This window comes from Balaenoptera musculus, chromosome 1, assembly GCF_009873245.2.
Source record: "Balaenoptera musculus isolate JJ_BM4_2016_0621 chromosome 1, mBalMus1.pri.v3, whole genome shotgun sequence".
Classification (NCBI taxonomy): domain Eukaryota; kingdom Metazoa; phylum Chordata; class Mammalia; order Artiodactyla; family Balaenopteridae; genus Balaenoptera; species Balaenoptera musculus.
In genome coordinates this window covers 58844071-58859880 of record NC_045785.1, presented here as the reverse complement: position 1 = coordinate 58859880, position 15810 = coordinate 58844071, and the positions used below count along the sequence as shown (strand labels likewise).

Sequence of the window (15810 nt, the reverse complement as noted above, 5' to 3'; positions counted from 1 at the left end):
TCTCCGACGGTACGCTGCAAATAAAATTGTAGCCCTGGTAGACCAGGTTAGTCTGATGTGAGGCTCTAATGAGGACTGAAGAGCTGAGAAAGGTGTCGAAGTAGAAGAAATTTCTGCTTGTTACCTAAAATTTCTGGTTCTGTCTCGAACGTGGCTGGGTTTTATTATTATCTTTTTATAAATGTATTTATTTCTTTTTGGCTGTGTTGGGTCTTCGTTGCTGCGCGCGGGCTTTCTCTAGTTGCAGTGAGTGGGGGCTACTCTTTGTTGTGGTGCGCGTGCTTCTCACTGCGGTGGCTTCTCTTGTTGCGGAGCACGGGCTCTAGGCACACGGGCTTCAGTAGTTGTGGCTCGTGGGTTCAGTAGATGTGGCTCGTGGGCTCTAGAGCGCAGGCTCAGTAGTTGTGGCTCATGGGCTTAGGTGCTCTGTGGCATGTGGGATCTTCCTGGACCAGGGCTTGAACCCCTGTCCCCTGCATTGGCAGGTGGATTCTTCTTAACCACTGTACCACCAGGGAAGTCCCTGGGTTTTATTTTGGGGGAGGGGGCAGCTTGTAGATGCCATGCCTCCAGTGTACCCTATTATCTGTACCTCTGAGGTATACCTTTAAGCATTAGCTTTTTAGAATTGGTGATGTGAGGCAAAGGCAAGACAATTCAGACATAGTCTATTGGAAATAGTGACCATGCCTCAAACCCTCCACTCTTCTTCCAGACCGCAGAACATGAGGGCCGTTACTATGAATGTGACGTCCTTCCTTTCATGGAAATTGGGTCTGTGGCTCATAAGTATTACCTTCTAAACATCCGGCTGCCTGTGAATGAGAAGAAGAAAATCAACGTTGGAATTGGAGAGATTAAGGATATCCGGCTGGTGGTAAGTGAATCTGATTGATCCAGGCAGCCTGTCACATCAGAGCACTGGCTAAGAACACTGGTTGTGAGCATGTGTATTGGAAAGACGCTTCATCTCACTCTTGAATTCTCCATGTCTCAACTATTTCATTAAGAAGTAAGAAGAATAACAAACCCATGGAAATGGAAAGTAATGCAATTATTGTGTCCATTTAAGATTTTATTATGATGATCATGATTATATAGTGAATAACACCAAGATAAAAGTAATTTTATTTTTAACATGTTTCACCTTGCAAGCACAAATGTTAAAGGGAGCAGTCGTGATTTAGGTTCTTTCCATTTTATCTCTTTAGTAGGGGAAAAAATAGAATGTGCAGCATGACTTTTTATATCTAATTTAGGTTTTTTTACATCTAAAAAACAAATACATATTTACTCTAGAAAATTAGAAGCACAAATAAGCACAGAGTAGAACATAAGCATTACCTGTAACATCCTGCCATCTAGAGAAATAACCACTTTGAGGTTATGCTGTATCTCCTCAATTTTTTTCTCTGTGTATATACGTATATAATCCTTCCCTCACAAAAAAAAGGCCATCATACTCAACTGACTCTTTCGTTCCTTGCTTTTTAAAATTAATTGTATGTATCTTTCCTTGGAAGAAATTTTGAGAATATTTAAAATCTCTTAATTTGGGATTATTCTACATGAAACCCAGAATTTCAGTGTTTCTGTATCTTCATTAGCAAATACTAAAAGCACTTTGATACAGTGGTTTTTAAGAGTTTCTTCACTGTGAAATACGGTGGCTGGTGCTTACGTATATACCAACTTTCATGGGCATACTATGTCAGTAGGCACCCACAAAATCTTTTTCATTTCTTGAAGAGAGAATGTGTTTATATGCAACTCCTGTGGCAATGACATCCATTCCACCCCTTTCTCTCCACTAAAGGAAGGATATTGTAACACAAGTAAGGTATAATGAAATTTTATGGGAATAACCTGAAAGCCGCTCTGACAAATCAAAAAAAAAACGTTGTTATCATTAACAATACTGTATTAATAGAAACAAATCACATTACAACTGTATTCCAACTGTTGGCACAATGTAGGCACTCAATATTTGTCTAATGAGTGTATTAACTAGACACCCACATATTACTGAACGCCCACATATTATTAAAAACGTGATGGAAAATATTTGTGTTGAGATCTGGGATTGATTTACCAATGAATGGCCAGGGTATGTGTAAAGTTACATATGTATTCAAGATGTTGATAATATAATGCATTTCTCTGAGTTCATAAAGAGTTTGTGACCAAAAAAAAATTAATGGTGTATTGTGAATACAGTATAAATATACTTTGTAGTACTGCTTAGCATTCCACAGTACAGATTTACCTTAACACGTTTTACCAATGCCAACATTTTGGGCATCTAAGATAGCTCCAGTTTTTCAATGAAAACCTTACAGACAAATCTTTGATCATGTTCTTAATCATTCCCTTAGGATAGAATGAGTCTATCTTTATGCCTTTTGATTTATATTTCTACAATGCCTGAGGAGGGGCCCAGGGAGGTAGTATTAGAACAGTATATGCTGTGAATGTTAGCTCTCTTGATCTTGAAAGTTCAGCAAAAAAGATCTCCATTTACCTCTCCCCAGAATGCATCTGCTGGTAGAAAATAACACTAAGATATATTGACCTTCAAAATTATGATTGGTCTCTATCTAGGGAATTCACCAAAATGGAGGCTTCACCAAGGTGTGGTTTGCCATGAAGACCTTCCTTACACCCAGCATCTTCATCATTATGGTGTGGTACTGGAGGAGGATCACCATGATGTCTCGACCTCCAGTGCTTCTGGAAAAGTAAGAGCTGATTTTGGAGCACCCTTAAGGAACACTGGCATCCTGTGATTTGCCTGCCATGGACCTGGTTTTGCTGGGGGCCTAGTTCAAGTGGTCAGTGTGTTATGAATACTTGGGCTGGTGATTTGACCGCACATCAGCCTGGACTCCTTTTTCTCCTTCAGCTTTCATGTGCAAATTATTATTAAATCCTAGGGGTTCTACTGCTCTCATATTTCCAGCTCTCTGTTGTATCTTTGCTCTTCATTCCCATGTTCTGCATCAGATACTTCTCTCTATTACAGTGGACGAACTGCCTTGCTGCTAACTGATCCCAACCCCTCTCACTGCCAGAAGGATGATGTTTCTGTAGACATAGCCCCTTTCTCTCCCACATTATTGACTTTTTCCTTTCTGCTGGATTATTCCCACTAATACACAGACACACTCTGCCTTCTCCCATTCTTAGTCAAAACTCTTTGTACTTCCCCCTGAAGCCACCACACCAATTTTCTGCTCCTTTTTACAGCAAAACTCCTCAAAAATCTTGTCTATATATCTTCTCCTCCTGCTTTTTCTTGAGCTCCTTCTACCCCTTATTAAAATTGCTCAACAGAATCACCAATGACCTCCACATTCCAAATCCAATGCTCATTTCTCAGTCCTCACTTTTCTTGACTTGTCGTTAGCATTTGGCATAACTGATCACTCCCTTTTTCTTCATAGAGCCTCCTCCACATTCTCATTGTTATTCTCCTTTGCTGACCACTCAGTCCCCATGGCTGCTTCCAACGATTTTTCCGACCTCTTAAACTTTGGAACCAGGGCTCGGTCTTTGGACGTCTTCTTTTTCTTAGCTACGCTGCTTTCCCTGGGTGATCTCATCTAGTCTTGTGGTCTTAAAAAATCATCTACACTCTGATGACTCTACATTTACATGGTCAACCTCAGCTTCTCCCAAATCTAGACCCAAATATTCTACCTGTTTACTTAACATCTTCATTTACACAGAAATGTAACACATATGAAGAACACTTGTTTTCCTCTCACTTCAAACTTGCTCCTCTTCGGGGCCTCCTGGTCTTAGGAATTGGCAACTCTATCCTTTCAGCTGCTCAGAAGCAGCTGAGCAGACATGCAGGAGGCATCCTTTACTTCTCTTTTTTTACACGCCTCTTCCAACACACCAGGAAATCTCACCATTTCCATTCCTACCACCCTAATCTAACTCACCATGATTTCTCATTTCTAACCTGGATTATAGGAAATAGCCTCTTATTTGCTATAAGATGCTCCTATTGTTTCCATCATTTTCCTTCCTGAAATCTATTCATACAGCAGCCAGACTGTTCCCTTTTAAGTAGAAATTGGATGACGTCACTGCTCTGCTCAAAGCTCTCTATTGGCTTTTCATTTCCTTTGCTCTGGCCTATAAACCCTCGATGATCCCGGCTCTTCACCACCTCTAATTTTATCTCCTATTCTCTGCACCACCTACCATCCACCTTGATGGTTCTCAGACATGCCCAGCATGTGCCCACCGTAGAGCCTTTGCACTTGCTGTTCTCTTCATCTGAAGTGCTCCTTCCCAGGTATCATTGTGGCTCAATGCCTCATTTCCTTCAGGACCTGATATAATTTCTGTCTTAAAGGTTTTTTCCCATCTACTTTATTTAAATTGCACCTGATCTCTCTCCATTCACCTACCTTGCTTTATTATACTTCTTCATAATACTCATTCTCTATTTATTTATTATCATTCCTCCCATACCCCTCCGCTCACCCCATCTGAATACAAGCATCACTAGAGCAGAATTCTTGCCTACTTTGTTTACTACTATATCCCCAGCATTTAGAATAGTGACTGGCACATAGTAGGAGCTCAATAAATATAAATTTGTTGAATGAATGAATGGAATGATGTCACTCCATTGCTTAACCTTCTTATTGGATCCTCAGTCCTTTCAAGATAATTTTCAAATTCTCTAATGAGGTATGCAAGTTTCTTTACCAGCTCAGCCTTTTTTATTTCTCTGGTATCATGTCCTGTCATTTCCTGATATGTGCCACATACAGATCCCCAAATGCTTCAGGCTGTTCTAGACTTCCGTGCTTCCCTCCAGGCTCTTCCCTCTGCTTGGAATGCCCTTCCACCTCCCTAATCTTGACTCACAACTCAGTTCAATTTCTGTCTCTATCAAAGTGAGAAGTCCTGGTAGCAGCCTGTGCACACTTCTGTCACATTACTTATCACACTTTGTCTGGCTCAGCCACTGAATATACCTCCTTGAAGGAAAGAACTGGTCCTATTCATTTAGGTATGTATGTCCCTAACAAAATGCCTGGTACATGATTTGTGCTTAATAAACATATCATGGGTATGAATGAAAGTGTGAATAAGTCAGTAACAAAATGAATGATATTTTGATAGAGAAGTGGAAATCATAGGAGAAAAGCAAAATAAAAATGAAACAAGCAGCTAAAATAATTTGTATTTCATATTGTTTGGAGTCATGTATTATTGAAACAAATATGCTTGTATACTTTCTGGTTGCTGAGGATATCATAATAATGAGTTCTTAATGATCAGGTTAATGATAACCTGAATAGGTAAGAGCAGATAATTATATTCAGTGAGGTCTGTTTAAGAAGGCAAGGGAGGGTGAAAACACTATAGGAAACTCTTGATCTGAGGTGGCACCAAGATAAAGTTCAGAGCATTCAGGAGGTTAGGTTCAGTTACTGTGTAGAAAGATTAATGTAACACTCCTTCATTCTGCAGTGGTGCCAATGAAAGAAGACATTTAGCATCTCCGTGTAAAAACTCATTATGAGCAAAGAAACTGATCATATGGCTTCAGTCGCAATATGTAACATCTCAGTTCCCAAAACTGGGTTTTGATTTTTAAATCGAAAATGTTTTGCCTCCCAGATGAACAAAGTAGTTTTCCTGATATTTTCTCACCATCAGAGTCATCTTTGCCCTTGGGATTTCCATGACTTTTATCAATATCCCAGTGGAATGGTTTTCCATTGGGTTTGACTGGACCTGGATGCTATTGTTTGGCGATATCCGACAGGGCATCTTCTATGCAATGCTTCTCTCCTTCTGGATCATCTTCTGTGGTGAGCACATGATGGTAAGAGCACCCTGGGGAAGAGGCAGGGGGTGAGGCAGAATAAACTAGTGGTTACAGGAGTAGTGAGCTCAAGAGTCCTGGAGTCAGACTCGTGGTTCAAGTTCCTGCATTACCACTTATAAACTAGCTGGCAAGTGACTTGATCACTCTGAATCTCAGGTTCCTCAACTATAAAATGGGTTTTAAAGGCTAATGTATAGGTTTCTCGTGAGGTTTAAATGAGGTAACGTGGATAAGTATTTAGCAGAAAGTAAATGCACAAACATTAATGATTATCACTCTTTCTTGTCCTTTGGCTTCAGCTCTGCTTGTCCCTAGGACCAAGGTAACCGCCAGAGAATGTGGGCCGGGCTCTTTGCAGCTGGCAATTTGTCCAGGTGGCCTAGTAACCCCTATTACCCTGAAATACTGACCTCCCTGGTCTCAGTTTGCACACACACACCAAATCATATTTCAAGAGGGATTGAAGATACCATGGATAAAAATAAGAATGGTGCAGTCATCACGTTGTGGCTAGGAGGATAGGCCAGCTGGAGCTTGGTCCTTGTGTCAGGCATATGGGCCTCATAGTAGAGCGGCCTGTTTTTAAATTCCATTATGGTTTGATCATTGCTTCTGAAGGCTTGCAGCCCTTCCACAAGAGCAGTGAGAGGAGAGAGAGGCTTTTCCTTACAGCTGGGGTGGGCGTGAGGGGTCCTTCAGCCCTCGGCAGCAGGGATGGGAGTTGAGGGGACTCAGATGCAGCAGCAGGACAGCCAGTCTGGGTGGATTGCCTAACCTGGATGCTACGGCATGTCTTTTACCTTTCCCTGTTTTCTCACTTTACATTCCTTCATTTTCTGTCTCTTAGCATCTTTGTATATCTATCAAGAGGAATCATTCTTTTAAATGAAGATAGACTTTATTTCTAGTTTCCTAACCATAAGAGACCGCTTACACTTGACGTATTTTAATGCATTTAAGTCTTTATTTTGTCCTCTGGGAACTACCCCACCTGAAAAAACACAAGTGATAAGTCACATAGGAATTTAATTCTGAATGAGTTATTTTGTGGATCACAGAACTTCCACTATCTAAGGTATGTAGGGGAGCAAAATTTGCCACTCAAAACCAAAATATCTCTTTGGCGTGTGAATTATTTCTAGCTGAAACAATCAAGGTTCAAAAGACTCAGGAAGAAACTTGGACCTTCCGCCTAACTGCCTAAAAGAATTTCAATAGAGGACCTGTTCCCTGAATAGAGCTATCACCAGAGATATCTGCAAGAATATGGGCTGGGTGTGGTGGGGAAAACTCTAGGCAGGGCCTTAAAAATCAGTTTACTCCATCTCATTGCATCTGCAGGGCCCAGCAAACATTTATTTACCAAACATTTGCTTTTCCATCTCCATGTGAATTGCCTTCCTCCCCTTTGAAGTCCCAAACCACTACCCCCAACATCCTCTTTTGTCTTTAGCTGAAGATAGTATTTAAGAGGTGAGGGTCAGTGGTCTGGTGATTAGGTCAAAGTATTTATAAAAGCTAAGCAAAGTGTGGATCTATTATTTAGATAATTTATGTAAGATGTCAAGAAAGAGTCGATAAGGCTCTATGATGAAATTTTTTTAAAAAAACAAAAAGCTATGTACAACTTAGAGAAATGTTTTCCATTTGTGAACACTATGTTTCTTATCTATATCATGAAGAAATAAGGAATTATGGAATGGGTGCATTTTTCTCTAAGTAAATTTTCCACTCATTTATCACTATCAAAAAAAAAGGGAGGTGAGGGTTTTGGCCCTTTTGGCAAGTTACTCAGTTTTCCTGGGACTCTCCCATGTTATTAAACTTTTGTTTGATTTTCACCTTGTTTATCTGTCTCATGTCACTTTAATTCTTAGACCAGCCAGAAGAACCTGGAAGGGTAGAGGAAAATATCTTCCTCCCTGACAGGTACAAGGCCTTTCTTTGTGTTGCCTCCTGTAGCATCCTGTTCTTATGAGAACAGGATGAGAACCCTCATGGATGGGCTCGTATGCTGGTCTAGCGCGATGCTTGATACACAACAGGTGGTCAGCAGGGATTGTTGGATGACTGAGTCACCTATAGAATTGCTTTGCTCTCCCACACCTTTATCTCGTTTTTCAACTTGGTTTTCCTCAGGATCAGCACGAGCGGAATCACATAGCAGGGTATTGGAAGCAAGTCGGACCAATTGCTGTTGGCTCTTTCTGCCTCTTCATATTTGACATGTGTGAGAGGTGAGCAGGGGGCTCGTGGGACCCTGGGCTGAAATGCATGTCACCAGGTCCACTCCCAGCTCTTTTGAAAAAGTATCTGAAAAGGAGAGGGGGTGGTCGGGAGCCTGTAGGATGAAAGCACTGGACATGGTCACATCCTCAGATAAGCACTGGGATTAAATCAGAGACAGAGCTCTTTATAGATACAAAATATTTGAGCTGATTGTATTCTTCAAACTCCGTTTCTCTTTTAAGTCCTCTGTGACTTAGTCTAAATACAGTCTCTGCCCCTCTGGCTGAAAAGCTGAGAGTATGTAAGAAGGAAAGTTCCCCTTTGCCTCTGTATTAATTGTTTCTTGCTTTTCCATCTCGTTTCTCTTTGTAGAGGGGTACAACTCACGAATCCCTTCTACAGTATCTGGACTACAGATGTTGGAACAGAGCTGGCTGTATCCTTTCTTGATGGGCTCAGGGTTTTATTTCGTCCCATAGCCGCCTGGTCCCCAAGATCATTTTCTAAGTCCCACTGATGCTCTCCATATGTGCTCAGCGAGGGCTTTGATCTTCAGACCAATGATAACAGCACAATTAAGGCAAAGAAAGAGGAGAATTAATGCTTGCTTTCAAGCCTGGGTGAGAGCAGGCCAAATGAGGAGGTAACAGCACATCCCCACGGCAGCAGGATCAGAGTAGCTGGTCTTACTGCTGCCTGTCTAAATGATCTATTATACACTTGTTTACTGCAGACCGAAGCATGACTAGCTTTTCCCTGGAGCCACGGAGGTTCATCTCTGGGCCCCTGTGGGAGAGCCTGTTTCTGAAGTCGTCTGTGTGCAAGGCTTCTCACAGTGACTTTGGTGTGCTGGCATCCCATGCTGCTGCTATTCATTTCCAAGACCAAGTGGAGATAAGGCTAAGGGGATTAGTTCCAGAGGAGTTGCCCAGGCTTCTGGTTGGTTGGCATAAAGTGTCTGAGTCATCTTTATGAAGCAGAAGCGACAGTCTTAGCTTATCCCTTTTAGGATGCTGGATTTAAATATTTTATCTTCCTCAACAATATGTTAAGTGCTTCAGGAGAAAAAGACTGTCCTCTGGAGAGGGAGCTTGAGTTGTATTCTTTCTTGATAGATAATATCTTGTCATGTGCTGGTGAATATGCTTTGTTTGGCCATGATCAATAATAGTATCATTGCTTTAAAGACGAGAGAGTTGAGCTCCCCCTTTCCGCACCGTGCCCCCTCAAATGTGAGCTGCACAACACCAAGAATATTTATAATGTTAAGTCTGCCTCAACCCCTTCATTCTATAGATGTGATAGAGGTCTAAGGAGGCAAATAAATTGTCAAGTCTTGCAGCAAACAACTCTTTTCTCTTCATCCAAGGGTACCATTGATTTTAGGAAAGAAAGAGAAACCGCATTAAATATATTATTTAATGAAATATAAATGCTGAGTTCACACTTGTTAAAATTTTTTAAAATATGCAACTTGGCATGGAGTTGTAGCAGAAAAAAGTTGGAGTCCGGTCACCTGCCTCCCAAGCCAGCTCACTCTACCCCAAACCTGGTTGGTTCTCAGATTAAGCTTTGAAGATCGGCCTCAGAGTATATTGCTCCCACCCTCAGCTCCCACTTTGGCCATGTGTTCTTCTGCTCCTCATTCCATTTGACAAGATTTTTCTCATGGTGAGAGAAGATGGCGACAGAACTTCATCCCTGGTTTTACTTGAAGACCTGCAGTCTCAGGCCCAGTATCCCTTGTAGCAGCAGCTGCTACTATTGCACCCAACCCCACTCCATCCCCTCCAGATTCCAGGGTATCTCAATCTCCTTATAAAAATCCAGGGACTAGCCCAATGGTTCCCAGCAATGGTTGTACTTGGTTTCCCAGCCCTTGGAAAATCTGATTCTGTGGATCTGCAGTGAGACCTAGGCACCTGTATTTTAACTCTTGTGCTGATTTTAATGCAACTTTCCACTTGATCAATATTTTACGACCAATATCCAATATTTTAGTGCTTTTCAAATTTGCTGTGCCTACGGCTCTCCTTGGGACCTTGTTAAAAGGCAGATTCTGATTCAGTAGGTCTAGGGTGGACCCTAGAGTCTGCATTTCTAAAAGCAAGGCTCCATTCCTCTTCTTACTCAGCTTAGAAAGCAATTTGGAACATTCCTCACTGGTACTTTTGTGTCAGAAAACCTCTCTGTTGTTGGTATGAGAATGCCAGGTTTTAAGATTTTTTATCCTCCCGAGAACTGCCTCAATATTTGGAGACAAAGAGTATCGCCCACAGAGATGGGGAGAGAAGTACTTGAGTCCTTGGCGATGAGCTGGCCGTTCCCTTGACTGATCGCCGTCAGATGGCCTTCATCATTGTGGCTGGCATCTGCCTCTGCCTGTACTTCCTGTTTCTGTGCTTCGTGGTCTTTCAGGTGTTTCGGAACATCAGCGGGAAACAGTCCAGCCTGTCAGCCATGAGCAAAGTCCGGCGGCTGCACTATGAGGTGAGCACATCTCTGGGCTCATTCAGGAGCTGGTGCTCACTGTCTCCTGCTGGATGTGAACACACCCCCCCCTCCCCCACTACACCTGGAGATGTAGGGGAGATGGAAGCCTTTATTCCAAATACACAGTGAGAGAGTCTCATGTAATGTAGAACCTCTGGGCAAAATAAGAGGCTAAATCCTACTCTGAGAGGCATCTAGCTGTCTGGCTTATCTAGATCTTGGAGTTTTCTGTGGTATAAATGTCTTTCTATCCCCAATAAGGAGTAAACTTGTTCAGCAGGTTCTTCAGCTTTGGAATGGAATGTGGGTGTGTACTAGATAGGAGACCTGACTATGGTAGAATTGGGATTTGGCTTTGAGTGAGGCTTTATTTAAAGTTCTCTTGCTGAGAATCAACCTTGAGAGTGGGGTTCAGCCCAGGTGATCTGATTTCCAGACTTCAATTAACCAACTTTCCCCTAAAATATCCAGCAGGTGCTCACTCTGTTTATAGATCATGTCCCTATTCAAGGAAAACACACTGACAGCCTCACATCTCTAATGCAGGCAACACATTCTTAATTTTTCAAGGATCCCTTAGGCTCATGCCTAAGTGGCTGTCCTGGGAGACATGGGCCTAATTCCTTTGTGCAAAGAGAAACAGAAACTGCAGAACCACAGGGTTTTTATATGCAGCGGAAATAAGAGCCCCTGAATAAGAGACGTCTCTCCCTGAAACACAGGTTCCCTCAATTCCTCTCGGGAAGCAGGGGCACTTTCAGAAGCTTTGCCTGTGTCTAGAGCTGGAGTGACACATGAGAAAATTCAACCAAATCCACTTCATGTTGATTAATATGCACATTTCTCTTTGTTCACTGGAGCAGAGTTTTATTACAACCGCAGAAAACTTGGATTTGGTAACTTTGAACCCTTGCAGAGAAGCATAACTAGCTTAGCAGGGAAATTAGCAGCCTCATGACGTGCTGTGAATATAATTTCCCAGGCTCTGGTATCACTGTTTCATGACAGATAAGAACGTTGGAAATAATTTGGCCCAGTAAATTTTCCAGTCATATTCACCTCTGCAGGAGAAATGTTACTTTGTGAAATTATTTCACTGTTACTCTTAGGGATTTGGTTTTACAGATTTCTTTAAAATTAGCTTTTGATACACTTACATATTGAGAAAAGGATTGGTGGTAGCTGGTAGAATGTTAAACGGCTCTTTCTCTTTCCTAATAGGGGCTGATTTTCAGGTTCAAGTTCCTCATGCTTATCACCTTGGCTTGTGCTGCCATGACTGTCATCTTCTTCATCGTTAGTCAGGTAAGTTGACCCTGAGAGGTCAGGATGAGAATGTCCTGAAAAGGTGCCTCTGCTTTGCACAGAAAATTCTATAGAGCTACTGTGAAAGGAGCGGAGAAGCTGTTATGCTGGGCAGCTGATCAAGCCATTGCTTTTAGGCTGCTCTAATCTGGGACTTGTTATCACCTGGCCAGAGGTAGACTGAATTTTTCTTTCAGTACAGCCCCGTAGGAGAGAAAAGTTGCTAAATAAATTAAAAGCCTGCAGCTAGACTGAAGGGCACTTGTTTCATTTACTTAAGAGAATAACTTTTCAAGCCCCTTAGCAGATTACCAACAAGCAAGTATTAATTTGATTTGATCCTTATCTAGCATTAACATAGATCCTTTTACAGTCCATCAGCCATTCTTTGTAACAATTATATTGCCACTTAAACATGAAATGTAATTCAAAATTCCCCTTGATAGAGCTTTATCTTTCTGCTGGTTATTTCCAAAGCTCAACATTTTGCTCTACTTGAAAATCTCAATAATGGTAATGATAATGATTTTTAAATATTGGTAACTTGCTTTGGAAAGTGGAAAGTACTGTTTAAATCATACATATTACGTACCTATCATGCTTTTGAGCGTCACAAAAATCTGATGGGTAAGTAGGATAGGAATTGCTATGCCAGTTTGCTAGAATATGAAGTCTAATGGCCTTAGAGACATTTCTCATTTATGCTGTTTTCCAACTGGGTGGGACTGTGGATGGATTACTGAACACTTCTAAGGTTTAATTTTCTTATCCGTAAAATGGATATAATAATAGCACCACCTGAAGAAGGCGGCTGTAAGGATCATATGAAGTAATGCTTGCAAAGTGATTTGCAGAGGGCCTGGCAAGCTGTGAGCGTGAGTAGCTGCGCTCTTATGAATAGCAGCAGGGTGAGTGTTGTACCAAAGGACATACAGTGAGTTAGAAACCAGAATCCAGTCTTTTGATTTTCTTTGCCAGCTGCTCTGTCATCCCTATATTTGATTAAAAGTGAGAATGTTAGTAGTGCAGATAGAGCCTTAGGACAAGACTTGCCCCATTCTGCTAGCAAACTTCCTTTTAGGAGAGGGGCTCCTAAGCTTTTTTGTGTCCTGGACCCCTTAGGTAACCTTAGGTGAAGGCCATGGCCTTCCAAACATCCAAAGGTCTCTTCTTTGAATGTTTTAAAATGAACAAAATACTTTGGATTTCAAAGGGAATCATATAGATACAGAGATAGACAGGTGATGTATATTTGCAGTTATACATATTACAGAGATTTCAGATATATAAGTATAATTGATATGAAAATATGATTTCTATCGGTGACAAAATTACAGGTATTGCTAATATTATGGGGATTTGTTTTTTACATTCATAATTGAAAGAAATGGTAACTTTCAGTTAGAGACTGGTGAAAATAAAGACATAATTTTTTCCCCACTCTAGTTCATGGACCCCTTGAATTCTATCCAAGGATACCCAAGGGTACCTCTAATCCCTAGAGCCCTGTTGGCTACGCCCACTGGGCAGTGTTAGTGCTGCTGCTGAAGGCTGATGTGAATAGAAAAAAATAAAACAAATAATACGTACACATCTTCAGAGGTTCTGTTCACCACCTCTGCTTTGACCTATAACAGCGCTGTGTTTGTATCAGACTGTTTGTTTATAAAACCTTGGAAACTTCACCCTCCACTCCAAATGCAGTAAAAATATTTCAGATTCTGAATGAGTTTTTTATTCAACCAGCTGAGGCTCAAACAAGGGTGTGTGAGGCCAGACTTATCCCTTGGCTGAGTCCCTCATGTGCCCAAAATGCCTTCCGGTTCTCTGGTCCCTCAGTAATGCACTGTGACGCTTAATACAGCCAGTTCTGCAAGGCTGCGAGAGCAGGACACACTCCTTGGAGAAACAGAACCTCGAGGAAGATGGGCTGAGGAATAAAATGTAATGCCAAGATACGTCCTCAGGGAGGCAGAAAGAAAGGACCCCTTTGCGCCTAACAACGTGCTTCTGCTACTTTAGAAAGCTGAAGTCATTCCCCCATGGCCCCATCCCATCCCACTTACTCTCTTGTTTCTGCAGAGCGTCTCTCCCATCTGAAGGCAAGAGGGATTTTTGGCTGATCTTGAAGCTGGCTACATGTTGCCCAGATTTAATCTTGTACATGTTTCATTAGTACACCTTTCTGAAGCAAAGGAGGCCAACCTTCCAAGTCGCAGGCTTTTCTTCGGAGAAAAAGATTAATATTCTACTGCCCAGTATTTTCTAACACGACTGCAGCCTGTGGCTGGCTTTTTATATCTGCTGCGACAGTTGGCCTGGAGTGGGTTTCAACTCTAAGGGGGTAGCGATGAGGTCTTTTGGATTCCATTAGCTCCTTAGAGTCCTCCTGCTGGGTTATTTTTTTTTTTTAAGGTTTATTTATAGATATCTAAGACGTTTTCAGGCATAACTCTCAGTGTCCCAGGTACTGTGTTAATACAGTCATCACAGGATTTATTTTTTAATGTCATTTTGGAATGTCTCAGCAATGAGCTCACCTGAAAGAAAACCTATTGGGTAACTTTCTGAAATAGATCCCAGCCTTAGGTACAAGGAATGTATTAAAACTCCCATTATACTCTCAGGCTTGCTGGGAGAGCTTGCATTTAAGCCCCATGAAATATAATGCGAGGGGATCTCGCCAGGATATTGAAGCTCTGAGGCCAGGAATGAAAGGCCGACGGAAGCTGTGGAATGCAGTGACCTTGAGGCTTTGTAGTTGGGTACTGAGGTGCAGTCTTTTAATGCCTGCCATTTAAATGGCCTCAGTCATAGCAACCAAGTGATGGCACGTCACAGTCTGGTATTTTAGCCCCTTCCCTCTGGAAAAGAAAGAGGCATTCCATTTAGGGGTGGCAGGCAGTAGGGAACAGAAGTGCAATGCAGGAAAGACGGTCACTGACCTTCACTAAGGGGATTCCAGGTGCCTGACATTCAGGTCGAGCCACATGCAGCAAACTCCCAGAGAGCCTTCCCCAGTTCTTTTTTTTGTATGTGATCACTTCATTCTGTTACTTACAGAGGAAATGTTTCCAGTAAGAGAGCCTGTGTCTGGGATTTGGAAATCTCGTTGTAAAGTGGAATGTTGGTTGTCAAGACTACTGGGTGTAAAGGGATTTGACCTTCACTTGGCTACAGGGGTATAATTGGGTGGTTTCACACAAAAGTAAATTGTTCAAATGTGAAATCAGGAAAAACGGGGACTTTTAGAAATAAGACTTCAGGCAGAGGGGAGATTCTTTTCTTTTCTTTTTTTTTTTTGGTTGGGGCTACCTGATTTTTCTCTCTGGAAGTTTAAAGGGGGTGACTGTCACCTCTTTGCCTTGCCATTAATAAGATTTTGGATTTACAAGGCCTGCTCTGTTGAGGCTGCTCATTGTGGTACATATTGGTGGGAATGTACTCGGAGCTCAGGATGTCTCAGGCATGAATAATTGAGAGAGAAGAGGGGAAAGCACAATGGGGTCTCCAAACAGTAGAGTGACATTATGTATACAGTCCGTTTATGCAAATTCAACTCCTTGCCCTCAGCAGGAAGTAATGCATTTAGACATTACAAATCAAATAGTGTGGGTAATTCTGCAACTCCATTTTAAACAAGTGCAGGTGTCCCAAAGCAAGCGTGAGATGGGGGCATGAATCTACTGTGTCCTCAGCCAGTCCTGGTTCCAGTGCATCCCTCATAGTATAAGCATGTCACTTCAGTGTTTCTACTGTAAAACTGTATTTTGCATATATATCTAGTTTGTTATATACCGAACATTACTACATCTGGGATACATAGTTCATATAATTACAGATTTGAATATAAAAACCTGTGTATGTATATGTGTATATATATATATACACACATACTGTATAAATATGTGCATTGTGCTCAA

General features: G+C 41.7%; 1 protein-coding gene across 1 annotated transcript in view; it reads left to right on the top strand.

Annotated features, from left to right (window-relative positions):
• WLS (Wnt ligand secretion mediator) overlaps positions 1-15810 on the top strand; it is a 111813-nt gene that overhangs the window by 70680 nt on the left and 25323 nt on the right. The window contains exons 4-11 of the mRNA XM_036858494.1: positions 716-877; positions 2602-2738; positions 5689-5857; positions 8000-8097; positions 8462-8525; positions 10436-10579; positions 11804-11891; positions 13020-13050. Coding sequence (XP_036714389.1) covers positions 716-877; positions 2602-2738; positions 5689-5857; positions 8000-8097; positions 8462-8525; positions 10436-10579; positions 11804-11891; positions 13020-13050 — 893 coding nt within the window. The remainder of the gene's footprint in view (positions 1-715; positions 878-2601; positions 2739-5688; positions 5858-7999; positions 8098-8461; positions 8526-10435; positions 10580-11803; positions 11892-13019; positions 13051-15810) is intronic.